This window comes from Oryctolagus cuniculus, chromosome 18 (genome assembly GCF_051225735.1).
Source record: "Oryctolagus cuniculus isolate XC-2025 breed Fujian yellow rabbit chromosome 18, ASM5122573v1, whole genome shotgun sequence".
NCBI lineage: Eukaryota > Metazoa > Chordata > Mammalia > Lagomorpha > Leporidae > Oryctolagus > Oryctolagus cuniculus.
The window spans coordinates 41,320,184-41,335,712 of record NC_142884.1 but is presented as its reverse complement, the minus strand read 5'-3'; the positions used below and the strand labels follow the sequence as shown (position 1 = coordinate 41,335,712).

At 39.9% G+C, this 15,529-nt stretch overlaps 1 protein-coding gene and 1 pseudogene across 5 annotated transcripts in view; one reads left to right on the top strand and one right to left on the bottom strand.

Moving 5' to 3' along the window:
• NETO2 (neuropilin and tolloid like 2) overlaps positions 1-15,310 on the top strand; it is a 70,700-nt gene extending 55,390 nt beyond the window's left edge. For 4 of the 5 annotated variants that reach the window (XM_017337622.4, XM_051833887.3, XM_008248376.5 and 1 more), the window contains 2 exons: positions 3,791-3,904; positions 10,813-15,310. In XM_017337622.4, the coding sequence (XP_017193111.1) occupies positions 3,791-3,904; positions 10,813-11,393 (695 nt within the window). In that variant the 3' untranslated portion in view covers positions 11,394-15,310. The remainder of the gene's footprint in view (positions 1-3,790; positions 3,905-10,812) is intronic. The other variant, XM_017337623.4, reaches the window with a different exon arrangement.
• On the bottom strand, positions 5,416-7,679 carry LOC108175506 (26S proteasome regulatory subunit 4-like; annotated as a pseudogene).
• Positions 15,311-15,529: the final 219 nt, after the last annotated feature.

Sequence of the window (15,529 nt, the reverse complement as noted above, 5' to 3'; positions counted from 1 at the left end):
GCCTGGGAAAGCAGCCAAAGATTGCCCAAGTACTTAGGTTCCTGCCACACCTGTAGGAGACTAGAATGGCTTTTGCCTGGCCTGAACCTACAGATGATTTGCCTTTCAAATAAATAAAGTAATTTTTAAGTACAGAATTTTGTATTCAGAAAATGCAGTCTCTGTAATTTTATTTCTCTCTCTCATTTTAAAAAAATAAGATTTATTTTATGTATTTGAAAGGCAGAATTACAGAGAGAGGTAGAGCCAGTGAGACAGAGGTCTTCCAGCTGCTGGTTCACTCTCCAGGTGACTGCAATGGCTAGAGCTGGGCCGATCCAAAGTCAAAAGCCAGGAGCTTCTCCTGGGTCTCCCATGTGGGTACAGGTCCACTGCTTTCCCAGGTGCATCAGCAGGGAGCTGGATAGGAATGGAGCAGCCAGGACTTGAACTAGAGCCCATATATGATTTCCGTACTATAGGCCAGGGCTTTAACCTGCTGAGCCACAGTGCCAGCCCCATCCCTTTTTTAAAGAACTCCTATTGCTAGTTCACTCTCCAGATGCCTTTGACAGTCAGGGATAGGGATGGACCAAGGCTAGAAATGGGCGGCAAGAACCCAATTACTTGAGCCCCCACTGCTGCCTCCTAGGGTGTACATTAGCAGGAAGCTAGAGTCAAGAGCCAGAGCCAGGACTCTAACCCAGGCACTCGGATGTGGGACATGGGCTGGCATTTTCAGCAGGTTGGCTAAATGCCTACCCCTGATTATAATACTAGAAATCAAAATTGTTAGTTGAGTTTTTTCAACTTCTGTCATACTTCCACAATCTTATTTAATGGGAAAATATTACACTGCCTCACTTCTTGATTTCCAATTCTTCGTGTGTCTTTACACTGAAATAGTTCCTACTATTATGTTGGAGGACCTTATTTCATAGTAGAAGTAAGTACATTGAATCATAATCCAGGATAATGGGTTTTTTACATAATATAGGGAGGAGTGCAAAGTAAGTGAAGAGGAAGTAACATGACAGGAATATACATGGGAAACTTAAAGGGATTCTCACAGGGTGACATTTGAGATGATCTTGAAAGATGACTATGTGGTCACTGTGAAGGGTAAGGAGATATCTCACCCTGAAAAAAGTTTTTACAGAATGCAAAATTATGTGATATGTATTCCATATATTTTCAGTATACTTTAATGTCTTTAAAAATATTTGGTGCAGGAGTTAAAATCCTGTTTGGGATACCCACATACCATTTTGAAGTGCCTAGGTTTGAGGCCTGACTCCACTCCCAATTCCAGCTTCTTTTTACTGCCCACCTGAGAGGTAACAGATGATAGAAGAAGTGCTTAGGTTCCTGCCACCCACGTAGGAGACCAGGATTAAGTTCCCAGCTCCCTGCTTCACCCTGGTCCAGCCCTGCACATGGTGGGCATTTGGGGAATAAGCCAAGAGATAGATATTCTCTCTCTCTCTCTCTCTCTCTCTCTCTCTTCCTCTTCCTTCCTCTCTCCCTCTCTCTCTCCCTCTCTCTCTATCCCTCTCTCTCTCTCTCTCCCTCTCTCTCTCTCTATCCCTCTCTCTCCCTTTCACCCTCTCTTTCCCCCCTCCCTCTCCCCCCTCCCTCCCTCTTCTCTCGCTTTCTCCCTCTCCCCCCTCCCTTTCTCTCCTCTCTCCTTCCCCCTCCCTCTTTCCCTATTTCTACTCTTCCTCTCTCCTCCTCCTCCCTCTCCCTCTCTCCCTCTCTCCGCCTTTCAAGTATTTTTAGAATATGTTTTGTAATATAAAAGAATAGATTTTTTGGCTTGCTTGCTGTGGTAAAATATACATAACAAAATGTGCCATTTTATCCATTTTTGTGTGTACAGTTAGTTCAGCCACGTTAAATGCATCCATACTATCCATCTGCAGAATTCTTTCATCTTATCAAACTGACTTTGTACCATTAATCACTAACTCCCCATTTCCCTTTGTCCAAGTCCTTATTAACTTCTCTTCTCCTTTATATTTCTATGAATTTGCCTCCTATAGGTACTTCATATAAGTAGACTCATATATTCGTCTTGCAGTAATTTAATACATAATCAAGCATTAGGCTAAATGAAATATTTGGCTCATTTCACTTAGCATGTTTCAAACATTTATGTTATAGTGTATATCTGGATTTTATTTCTCTATGGGTACTATTCCATTTTCTTATATATACCATATTTTGTTTATTCATACATCTGTCAGTGGGCACTTAAATTGTTTTCACCTTTTGGCAATTGTGAATAATGTTGCTGGGAACATTCATATGCAAGTGTCTGAGTTACTGCTTTTAATGGTGTTTAATTTTTTAATTTATATAGAGGGAACAGATTTGTATATTTCATATAGACAGTTTTAAGAGCATAATGATACTTCCCATCCTACCCTTCCTCCCTTCCTTTGGACTACCTTCCCTCCTCCGCCTCCTCTTAATTTTCTTTCAATTTTTGCAATGACATACTTTCAATTTTCTTTAATCACACACTTAACCCTCCACTAAATACAGAATTCAATAAGTAATAAGTAGAAAAATCACTGTTCTGTCAGATTATAAATAAGGGTTATAAATAATAATTAAATCTCAAAATGTCAATTTCACTCATATATTAACTTTTTTGTGCTCTGTGTATTAGTTACCACAAATCAGGGAAAACATTTGTCTTTTGGAGATTGGCATATTTCACTAAGCATAATGGTCTTCTGGTTGTATCCATTTTGTTGCAAAAGACAGGATTTCATTTTTTATAGCTGAGTAGTATTCCATGGTATATGTATATACCACAGTTTCTTTATACAGTCTTCAGTGGATGGACATCTGGGTTGATTCCATATCTTAGCTGTTGTGAATTGAGCTGATATAAACATAAGGGTACAGACAACTCTTTCATTTAACAGTTCTGTTTCCTGGAGGTGCTGTACCAAACAACATGTCAGGGAATGAAGGCCCTTAACGTTCCCAAAGGAGAAGGACCAAGGATGACAGTTTTCCCAAGGCTGGACAAGATGCAGTTCCTGAAGGGGTCAGAGGCCACCTCCTTATCATCCCACTGACTGCATAGTAGGGAGCAGAGGAATGTGAGATTGGTTCAGTACAAGACATGGAAATTAGTGGATCTGGCAATCATTATGCTAAGTGAATCAAGCCAGACCCAGAAAGAGAAATACCACATTTTCTCTTATTTGTGGCAGTTAGTAAAAAGAGGATTAAATAAAGAAAGAAAAAGAAACCCCTGTGACATTTGGATGTTTTCTGTAAACAGGAATATTAAATATGATTGGGGTGGGGAGAGGACAAGGTAAGGAATGTAGTTCCATCCTGCTTTCAGTTCTTTGAGGGTGTGTACCTAAAACTGGAATTACTGGGTCATACAGGATTCTGTGTAACTTGTGGAGGAACTACAGACACCAGAGTATCCATTTGTCCAGCAGTGCATGCAGAATTCCAATGTTTCTGCATCTTCATCAACATTTCTCTTAAAGTTTTTAAAAAGTTCACCAGACTATACTAGATCCATAAGAACCATAAGAATATACATTCATAGCATCATTACATTAAAACAACATTTTGGTACCCGGCATTAGAAAAAGTTTGAATGAATCTGTATCAGAAAATATTAGCCTTTATCACATTATCTGTGTAGTACAGTGCATATTCATGGGAAGGTCTTTGAGATAAGCACTCAAACAAAGCCAGATTCTTAAGAGTAAAATAAGACATGTTCATAATCTTTATGTCTGTTCTTAGCAACATAATTTTCTTTTTTCTACAGCTCCCTGCACAGGCAGCACATTTTTTTGCCATAGCAACATGTGCATCAATAATTCCTTAGTGTGTAATGGTATTCAAAACTGTGCATACCCTTGGGATGAAAACCATTGTAAAGGTGAGTCTGATGCAAAAACCAACCTATTTTTGAGAAAAGAATAATTTGCTTTTTATTAAGAAACACTTTCAATGTCATTTTTAAAAATCATGCTTAGCGTAGCTGACTAGCAGCAAAGGAGATGTGTAAGTGTTTTCTTCAGTGGATTCCAGACTTCTCTGATACGGTGCAAGCAAAGAGAAATACTTAATCTGAACAAAAACATGTTTTTGTTTGCAAAAATTTTTTAAGGATTTTATTTGTTTGAGAGGTAGAATTACAGACAGAGGGAGAGACAGAGAGAAAGGTCTTCTTTTAGCTGGTTCACTCCCCAAATGGCTGCAGAAGCCAGAGAGCCAATATGAAGCCAGGAACCAGGACGTTCTTCTAGGTCTCCCATGCAGGTGCAGGGGCCCAAGCACTTGAGCCATCTTCCTCTGCTTTCCCAGGCCATTAGCAGAGAGCTGGATTGGAAGAGGCACAGCCAGGACTTGAACTGGTGCCCAAATGGGATACTAGCACCACAGGTAGAGGCTTAGCCTACAGCACCACAGCACCAGCCCAGTTAGCAAACTTTTTTTTTCCAATTTATTTTATTTAGTTGAAAGATTTACACAGAGATATAGAGACAGAGAGAGGTCTTCCATCCGCTGGTTCACTCAGATGGCTGTAAAAGCTGTAGTTGAGCTGATCTGAAGCCAGGAGCCAGGAGCTTCTTCCAGGTCTCCCACGTGGGTGCAAGGGATCAAAGACTTGGCCATCCTCTGCTGATTTCCCAGGCACATTAGCAGGGAGAGAATTGCAAGTAGAGCAGCCAGGACTCCAGCCAGTGCCCATATGGGATGCCAGCACTGCAGGCCCAGGATTTTATCACACTATGCCCATTGCTGGCCCTGTTTGCAAACTTTTTTAAGTTGTTAGAAGTATGTCATATTTTCGGGCTTTATTTTCTTTTCCTTTTTTTCTTTACCTAGAAACCTCTTATTTAAGGTATACAAATTTCATACATTTCATGTATACAAATTTAGGAACATAGTGACTCTTCCCACACTACCCTCTCTCCTTCCCGCCCACATTCCCACCCTTCTTCCTCTTTCCTCTCCTATTCCCTTCTTACTTTTTTACAAAAATCTACTTTTAATTAACTTTATACATATAAGATTAACCCTACACTAAGTAAAGAGTTCAACAAATACTATGAAAAAAAAACTATTCCTCAACAGTTGAGACACAAGGGCTGTTGAAAATCATTGCATCTCAAAATGTCAATTTCACTTATATAGATTACATTTTTGGTACTCTTATTAGTTCCCACAGATCAGGGAGAACATTATATTTTTCTTTTTGGGACCAGCTTATTTCACTTAGTATAATGGTTTCCAGTTGCATCCATTTTGTGGCAAACGATAGGATTTCTTTTTTCTTTTTTCTTTTTTTTACTGCTATGTGTGTAATAGTCAATGATTTCTTTTTTTAAGAGCACACTTTATTGGGATACAGAGTGAGCAGTGACCAAAGGACATCTCACACTCAGAAAGATACACAGGATGTTTGCTAATAAAAATCATCTGGAACATGGTTCCCTCCAGGCAGCTTCCCCATCTGTACCTCTCTTGAGGGTAGGGAAGACTCCAGCCATTCTCAAAATGGCTGTGGTCTGCTAGAGAGAGAGCCCCTCGGGGTTGCCTTCTTATTTTTTATAAAGAACATTCTCTTTAGAGTTTTTGAAGTCTTCATTTGTTACTTTCTTTATTTTTTTTAAAGATTTATTTATTGAAAGGCAGAGTTACAGAGAGACAAAGAGAGAGAGGTTTTACAGAGAGAGAGAGAAGTCTTCCATTTGCTGGTTCACTCCCCAGATGGCCTCAATGGCTAGAGCTGGGCCTATCTGAAGGCAGGAGCCAGGAGCTTCTTCTGGGTCTCCCACGAAGTTGCAGGGGCCCCAGGATTTAGGCCATCTGCTTTCCCAGGCCATAGCAGAGAGCTGGATTAGAAGTGGAGCAGCCAGGTCTCAAACCAGCATCCGTATGGGATGCCAGCACTGCAAATGGCAGCCTTACCTGCTATGCCACAGCACTAGTCATTTGTTACTTTCATTCTGCGTTCTCTCAAGGCCATCAGACAGCTTCTGTGCAGATTGCCTTGATGTCAGCACTGGAGAGGTCATCTTTAGCCATGATCAAGTCCTCCAGATTTACATCATTGGCAGCATCATCCTGCTTGTGTGAATCTGAAAGATGCCCTTCTTAGTCTTTTCATCAGGCAGTGGGAACGCAATCTTCCTGTCAATGCGGCCTGTTCAGATAAGTGCTGGATCCAAAGTTTCTGTTTGGTTTGCGGCCATAATAACTTTCACATCTCCTCTTGAATCAGATCCATCCAGCTGGTTCAACAGTTCCAGCATTGTTCTCTGAATTTCTCTCTCACTGCCAGAATTTGAGTCATATCTTTTTGTCCCAGTAGCATCAATTTCATCAATAAACACAAAATGGATGGTGCATGTTCTTCAGCAACGCAAAACAATTCCTATATGATCTTGGGCCTATCACCTAGCTACTTCTGAATAAGTTCAGAGCCAACTACTCTAAACAAAGTAGCCGGGGTTTGGTTTGCCACTGCTATGGCCAACAAGATTTTATCTGTGCCAAGTGGACCATAAAGAATGACTCCCTTGGGTGCGTTTATTCCCATATCTTTGTAATATTCTGGGTGGGTTAGAAGAAGCTCCACAGATTCCTTAATTTCCTGGATTTGGTCAGCATAGGTCTCCTGAGGTCCCTTTTCCACCTTCTTCACTGTGACCAGTGGATCTGTGTCATCCATCAGCACCCCTGTCACAGCATGCACCTCCTGGTTGAGCAGGACCAAGCAGCCTGGTTCCAGCAGATCTTTGTCCACAAAGGAAAGGATGCTGACAAGTTCTGACCCCACACGTGTCGACACGATGGCGTGGTTGTCATCCATAATGTCTTCCAGGGTTCCTACCAACATTGGGGTCCTTCTCAGGTCATCTATCTTTGATCTTTTCTCCTACTTTTCTTCTTTTTTTTTTTTGGACAGGCAGAGTGGACAGTGAGAGAGAGAGACAGAGAGAAAGGTCTTCCTTTACCGTTGGTTCACCCTCCAATGGCCGCTGCAGCCAGCGCACCGCGCTGATCCGAAGCCAGGAGCCAGGTGCTTCTCCTGGTCTCCCATGCGGGTGCAGGGCCCAAGCACTTGGGCCATCCTCCACTGCACTCCCTGGCCACAGCAGAGAGCTGGCCTGGAAGAGGGGCAACCGAGACAGAATCCAGCGCCCCGACCGGGACTAGAACCTGGTGTGCCGGCGCCACAGGCAGAGGATTAGCCTAGTGAGCTGCGGCGCCAGCCTCTCCTGCTTTTCTTCTAATGGTTTCATTTGTTCCTGATTCTAATGAATTCTTCCTCCATGAGAAGATGGTCTTTAATTCTAAATGCAAGAATTTTAGCCAGCACTGAGATCTCACCAGTGGCAGGTTGCCTGCAGCATCTGGTCCCTTTGTTTTCTTCTTTTTCCCCACTCTGGTTGGTACAGGAGGTTCGTATTTCTTTTTTGTTTGTTTGTTTGTTTTGTCCTTGTCATCCTTCTTGCTACCTCCAGGCCCATGAACACCACTCTGACTTTGACCCATCTTGACTCAGCCACTCAAACCACTGTTGCCGGAAGTGCATTCACCTCTGCTGCCCTTCAGAAGCGGAAGTTATCTCTGTCTTTTCTTTATGCAGTCTTCAGCTTATGGACAGCTGGGTTGATCTATATCTTAGCTATTATGAATTGAGCTGCAGTAAACATAAGGCTACAGATAACTTTCATTTGCTCATTCCATTTCTCTTGTGTAAATTCCCAGGAGTGGGATGGTTGGGTCATGTGGTAAGTCTATATTCAGATTTCTGAGGTATCTCTATACTGTCTTCCACAGTGGCTGTACCAGTTTACATTCCAACCAACAGTGGATTAGGGTACCTTTTCCCCCACATCCTTGCCAGCATTTGTTGTTTGTTGATTTCTGTAAGAAAGCCTTTCTAACTGGGGTGAGGTGAAACCTCATTGTGGTTTTTATTTGCACTTCTCTAATGGCTAGTAATCCTAGCATTTTTTCATGTGTCTATTGGCCATTTGAATTTCTTCTCTTGATAAAATGTCTGTTCAAGTCCTTTGCCCATTTCTTAATTGGATTATTTGTTTTGTTCTTGAGTTTCTTGAGCTTCTTATAGATTTTGGCTATTAATCCTTTATTAGTTTCATAGTTTGCAAGTAATTTCTTCCATTCAGTTGATTGCATCTTCACATTGTTGAGTGTTTCTTTTATGGTGCAAAAGCTTGTTAGCTTGATGTAATCCCATTTTTCAGTTTTGGCTTTAATTGCCTGTGCTGTGCTTCTAGAGTCTTTTCCAAGAAGTCTTTGCCTATGCCAGTGTTTTGCAGGGTTTCCCCAATGTTCTCTGATGGTATTGGGTCACAGATTTAGGACTTGAAGTCTTCCATCTGCTGGTTCACTCCCTAAATGTCCTCAACGGCCAGAACTTGGTCATTCCAAAGCCAAGGGTTTCTTCTGGGTCTCCCATACAGGTGCAAGGGCCCAAGGACTTTGGCCATCTTCTACTGCTTTCCCGGGCCATCAGCAAGGAGCTGAATCTGAAGAGGGGCAGCCAGGACTCAAACCAGCACCCATAGGGATGTTGGCACCACATGCATAGGCTTTACCCACTCTGCCACAGTGCCGGCCCCTGTAGGATGTCTTGAAATCTGGTATTATGGTGGCTCCAAGTTTGTTTTTGTTGTATAAGATTGCTTTAGCTATTTGGGGTCTCCTGTGTTTCCATATGAATTTCAGCATCATTTTTTATAGATCTGAGATGAATGTCCTTGAAATTTTGATTGGAATCACATTGAATCTATTAATTGCTTTCAGTAGTATGTACATTTTGATGACATTGATTCTTCCAATCCATGAATATAGAAGATTTTTCCATTTTTTATGTCTTATTTCTTTCTTTAATGCTTTGTAATATTCATTGTAGAGGTCTTTGACATGCTTGGTTAAATTTATTTCAAGGTATTTTATTTTTTTGTCATTTGTATTCTAAATGTAGCTTATTTAGTTGTCTAGATAATTTAGAAGGGGTAGCCTAGTTATTTTTCTTTTTTTCAGTTATGTGGAAACACTGTTTAATAAAAAAATAAGTTGCTAGAGTCATTCTTTTTTTTTTTTTTTTTTTTTGACAGGCAGAGTGGATAGAGAGAAAGGTCTTCCTTTTGCCGTTGGTTCACCCTCCAATGGCCGCCGCGGTCGGCGCGCTGCAGCTGGCGCACCGCACTGATCCGATGGCAGGAGCCAGGTGCTTCTCCTGGTCTCCCATGGGGTGCAGGGCCCAAGGACTTGGGCCATCCTCCACTGCACTCCATGGCCATATCAGAGAGCTGGCCTGGAAAGAGGGGCAACCGGGACAGAATCCGGCACCCTGACTGGGACTAGAACCCGGTATGCCGGCGCCGCAAGGTGGAGGATTAGCCTAGTAAGCCACAGCACCGGCTCTAGAGTCATTCTTACACCTTAAAAACAGACACATTCTAAAAACTTTTTTTTTTTAATTATGTAGAATTTCCCATGCTACAGTTCCAGTGTGTACTCTCTGAAAAATAATGATGGCTTGTGGTAATAGTTGAATGTCTCTCTGCAAGATAGTCGTCAAAACACTGCCTCAGACTAAAGTTTTGTCTCTCAGTAGCCTAATAAATATCATACATGACAAGGTGATATAATGTGATGTGGCTGTCTTAGTACTTGGCATGATGTATTCTCAGGTTCAAATAGTAGACCAAGAAATACAAGTGGCTGAGAGTGGCTGATCAAGTTGGTTCTTTTCCTATTGTCATCTTTAGAAATATCGTGGATATTCTTTTTTTTTCTGTTTTTTAAAAGATGTATTTATGGGGCTTGCACTGTGGCATATTAAATTAAATCTCCACCTGCAGCACTGGCATTTCATATGGGTACTGGTTCTAGTCCCGACTGTTCCACTTCTGATTCAGTTCCCTGGGAAAGCAACAGAAGATGGCCCAAGTGCTTGGGCCACTGCACCCACATAGGAGACCCAGAAGCTCCTGGCTTCTACCTAGCCCAACCCTGACCATCGTGGCCATTTGGGGAGTGAACCAGCAGATGAAAAATCAATCAATCAATCTCTCTCTCTCTTTCTTTCTCTCAAAAAAGATGTGTTTATGTACTTGAGAGGCAGAGAGAGGGAGAGACAGTGAGAGAGGTCTTCCATCCACTGGTTCACTCACCAAATGGCTGCAACGTCTGGAGCCAGGCTGATCCAAAACCAGGAGCCAGGAGCTTCTTCAAGGTCTCCCCCATGGATATTAAGAGCCCAAGCACTTGGGCCATCCTCTGCTTCTTTCCCAGGCCATTAGCAAGGAGCTAGATTCAAAGTGGAGCAGCTGGGACTCTCAAACTGGAGTCCATATGGGATGTCAGCATTGCAGGTGGTGGCTTTACCCACTACACCCCACAGCACTGGCCCCTATGGATATTCTTGAGCACGGCAATTGATGAAACCTACCATAGAGCAGAAAGCTAAGCTATTTATTTTATCGTTTTCTATATTAATGCATTTGATTTGCAAATTGTTTGCCTTTCATACCCTCTAAGTAAAAGAACCAAGTACTGTCTCAAGGAACCAACCAAATACTTTATCTTTTCTATAATCTTTCAAGCTGCATTGTGACTACTTTAACCTGAAATCATTGTATTAGGATTTTCTTAACTTGTTTAAATACCTGTTTTTAAAATATATTGCCTGTGCTGTATTTAACCCAGGTGTTTTGCTTTACCTAAAATTACCTTACCAGTATGTGCTGAGTCTCATATTAACAAATTTTGAAAACCTTGTTTCTGTTTCTACAGAAAAGAAAAAAGCAGGAGTATTTGAACAAATCACTAAAACCCATGGAACAATTATTGGCATTACATCAGGGATTGTCTTGGTCCTTCTCATTATTTCTATTTTAGTACAAGTGAAGCAGCCTCGAAAAAAGGTCATGACTTGCAAAACTGCTTTTAATAAAACAGGGTTCCAGGAAGTGTTTGATCCTCCCCATTATGAACTGTTCTCACTAAGGGACAAAGAAATTTCTGCAGACCTGGCAGACTTGTCAGAAGAGCTAGACAACTACCAGAAGATGCGGCGTTCCTCCACTGCCTCCCGCTGCATTCACGACCATCACTGTGGATCGCAGGCATCCAGTGTCAAACAAAGCAGGACCAACCTCAGCTCCATGGAACTTCCTTTCCGAAATGATTTTGCACAACCACAGCCAATGAAAACATTTAATAGCACCTTCAAAAAAAGTAGCTACACTTTCAAACAGGCACATGAGTGCCCTGAACAGGCCCTAGAAGACAGAGTGATGGAGGAGATTCCCTGTGAAATTTATGTCAGGGGACGAGAAGATTCTGCACAAGCATCCATATCCATCGACTTTTAATATTCCACTCAAGGTGACACGTGGGTTACTAACTACATGAGTATACATTCTACACAATACCCATGCTATTTCTGGCAGCCAGTCCCTTCCCCTGTCAAAACTAAGGATGACCTTCATCTGCTATTAACCTGTTGTAATGATGACATCTTTATTATCTCAGGCAGTCTATACATGTTAAATCAACAAAGGAGCTTACTGTATGCAGTGGAAAAAGTAATATGCTGCTGCTTGATGTCATATAAACCGAGCACCACCGGTGAGATGGCACTTGAAGGAGGGGAGTGGTTGTGTTGAGCCAGGCTCAGGCTGCCTCCTAGTTTTAGCAAAAGGCGTACTGCTCTTGACTGATAACCGCTCTGTCAATATTTTGGTCCCACCATAAACTTAAAAATAAGATTTTCTTTTACATATTTTTTCTCTAACCTTGATTGTTTTATGAACCTACAATTTTACCCTTTGAGTTTCTTATATAAAAATAAGTGGTTCGTGTACCACATACTTCAGCATAGGCTTTTGTTCTGTAAATGTGTCGAAAACAGCTAGTTACCATGATAAGTGCCAATTAAGACCCAGAGTTGTGTTTCATCCATCTGTTTCTTGACTAATTTCTCTACTTCTGCCTTTTTGTTACTGGATGCTTAGTCCTTATTTTCTGTGAGAAGTAGTAGATGATGTGATTTATCACCTTTAAATCATATTTTGTGTTAGTTACACTAGAAGATTTCATAACCCTGGGTATATGCCATTACCATTACCAGTTATGACTAAGAATTTGAGGAAGATAACAACTTCTAGTTAGCCTTTGGAATTTCCCAAATTTGGTCACATTCAGTGATGGCCCATTCATTCCAGTACACAGAGTGAATTCACTTTGGGGGAGGTCTGCAGTTACATATGCATTGATTCTTACCTTCTTATTTTTATGAAAGATTATTTAACGCTCTGTGTTGGTTTATCTTAGAACAAATGCGAACCAAGTTTTATGAGTTACAGGGAAATTCCTAAGCAACTGTAAGCTTTTAGATCACCTCTTACATGGGACAGTACATTTTTCTAGCTCTTAGCAAAAATAACAACTTCCCCTTTTTTTTAAACTGCACTTTTGACCTTATGTTTTTTATGGTATATGAAACAATAATTTATAAACATGATATAAAAACTCATTGTTTTTTTAGACTTTTGATATTATTTGATACTGGACAAACTTTATTAAATCAAAATTAAAGATCTACACTACAGATTTTGTTCAGTGTTCACATTAGAAGCTTTGTGTACAAATATGCTGCGATGGAACTATACACTATAATTTGTTGTAAAGAACTTGGTAATGTGTACATAAGCTTTTTCTTTTGTTACTATATTTAGTTTGTGATAAATTCTTCACTGTGTGATATTTATTGCTTCATGTCACTACACAGATCACATACATTGTTACATGGTCCTTCAGTCATGTATATTTTGGATCTAAAAAAATATGGAAAGGGATCCATTTGCCAAATTATAACAGATACAAGTACCATTTAAAAGAGAGAAATTCTCGTTTTAATATTTTTATAGTAAATTCTCAAATGAGAAGTTGGAGTTTCACTGGATTTCATTTTAAATATTATATAGATATGTTCTCTTAGATTAGTGAAAACTGTGACCTTAAATATATACACATATAAATACTGCCTCAAAATGTGTTTCTTTTGTCACATGTTTTATTTTTAAAAAAGTAAATATCCAGGAGATGAGGAATCTACACATGGTGCATTTATGATTTAATTTCCTGTTTTAAAAATACAATTTGGAAAGGCAAACAAAGTAATATTTTTCAAAGAGCTAATACAAGAGACATTGGATAGTTTAGTTTTTTCAGTAACTATGCTGAATGGACACTTTTGTAGATTACTTATATGAGGCAGCATTGGAACTGCATAGTAAATAATACAACTGTGGTCTCATTCCTCAAAGTAATGAAAGGGAAATTAGCTTATTTTATATGTAAAATTATATCCATAAAAGCTGTTAGACCCATCATAACCTATAGGTTATAGTAGAAAATAATGCAGTATGCTTAACTACATTATCTAGTCACTTGTCACCATATTTTTATTTCTCAGTTTGTATTCTGCTTTCTTTAAAAGGGCTTGAAAAAGCCTACAAAACACAGAGCCTTTAAAGAAGACACTTTAACATTCAGATAGCACAGAAATACATGGTTTCCCAAGGGAAATTTGGATAGTAAATTTGGTTCTAAATTTTCTGTCAGTTTCTCCCTCTTACCATAGAAAACCCAAACTTGGCAGCAAAGGCTACTTTTCTCTAAGACATAATGCTCTTTATACAGGACAGCGTGGCCCCAGAATTTTAAAAAGAAGCAGAATTTGGACATAAAGGTAAATCTTAACCCAACAAAGGCGCAGCTAAGTTTGGGAGCATTGGTTTCTGATGTGTCTTTTTGCAGGGAAGGAAGTAAAGGACTAGACGATGACCAGCTAAGCCAGCCCTAGACTGCCATGGGTTTTGACTCCATGGAGCCATGGATGGGTGTTAGGTCTCCGTTGTTTCTTAGCCACACTTGCTGTGGGGTATAGGGAAAGAGAACAGAGCTATCAAATTTCAGGAGTTACTGCCAGAATCTGACTGCTGCAGATATAATCTTTCATCTCTGAGTTTAGTGGGACTACTTTACAGATTGTTTAAAGAGAAAGCCATAAATTTTAGTAATGGAAGACATGAAATTTAGCCATCTTGTTGAAGTTACAGCCTCTTACACGACCCCAGTGGTAAGCACGAGGATACTTCAGAAAGTTTGTGGCAAAATGAAATCCAAAGGCAAGTGTATTTTGGTGCAGAAATTTTTTGAACCCATGCACAGTTTTTTTATAACACATTTTTCATGAACTTTCTGAAGACTCATTAACAAAATGTAAATCTGGAAGAGGTAAATAATTTCAATTCAGGGACAGAGTTAAATTCACTTCCATGATATTGTCATCATCTATCCCAAATTTAACTCAAAATTTTAACATTTTGCAACATCTGAAATATGTCGGGATATACTGAGATATTCCTTTATTCAGGAAAGGAGGTAGAATAAAATTTCAACAAAGTTTTTCACAGATTTAAAAGACTCCTTTGATTTAACAGCTCATCTGTCAGTGTCATTTCATATAATTATTCAGCATTAAAAGAACTTCCTTACATGCCTCTGAACATTTTTGTATCTAATGAGGAGGATGCATGTTTGCTTCAGGATTGTGTCAACTGGTGAGACAGGCTGGAAAAAACCTCACTGCAGTTCCAGGAGTCATTCTCAAAGGAGACGATGCTGTCAGTGCAAAATGGTATCTGTTCTATTGAACATAGTAAAAATACGCCTTGAATCACACTCGAGACCCAGAAGAAAGTTCGACTTTTGAGTGTTTCTAAAGATCCAAGAAAGATAATTTGGTGCAACTTTAAAAGGGTTGAGAAGATTGGAACCCGAAGAAGCCAAGTGAGTACCATGTCTCAGAAGTCCTGCCCGAGTGCTTTTTCCTTGGTTTTAGGCTGTCACCCTGCTTTTGCTGGCTGTAAGTTTTAAAAGTCAAGCAGCTCTCAACAATCCAGATGTTCCATTTAAGCTTGTCATTCTGATTTAAAATGTAATTTATTCTATAATGGGTTTTTTCCCCAGAGCGTTATATTTCACCCTTTTTGTTTATATATGTAACACCATGTTGTTCTGTAATTTTGTTGCCATGATTCCTTGGCACCTGCAAATTCTGTAAGACAATTATTGTGAATTCTTAATAAACACTGTTTGTTAACAATACATAGGCTTGTTACTAGACACAGCTTCGGTGTTTTTGCTTTTGTGATCTTTTCAAAATCTAAATGAAACAATGTATATTATAGAAATTAAACATTTATGTGCTATGTCTCTTGAGTTTTAGAGAATGATTTGAGTTCTTAGCCACTATAAATGACAAGTTGACCTGGGACAGATAATATCTTAAAGGGTATCTTTTACTTCCTGCAAAATGAGTTATCGAAATTTTATGTACTCCTAGTAGCAATTTAAAGCTCTAAATTTTCTGTTTTACTAACTTTTCTATGTGTTTCTGTGATTGGCTTTAATAGCTGCAAAAGCCCAAGAAGTGATGATG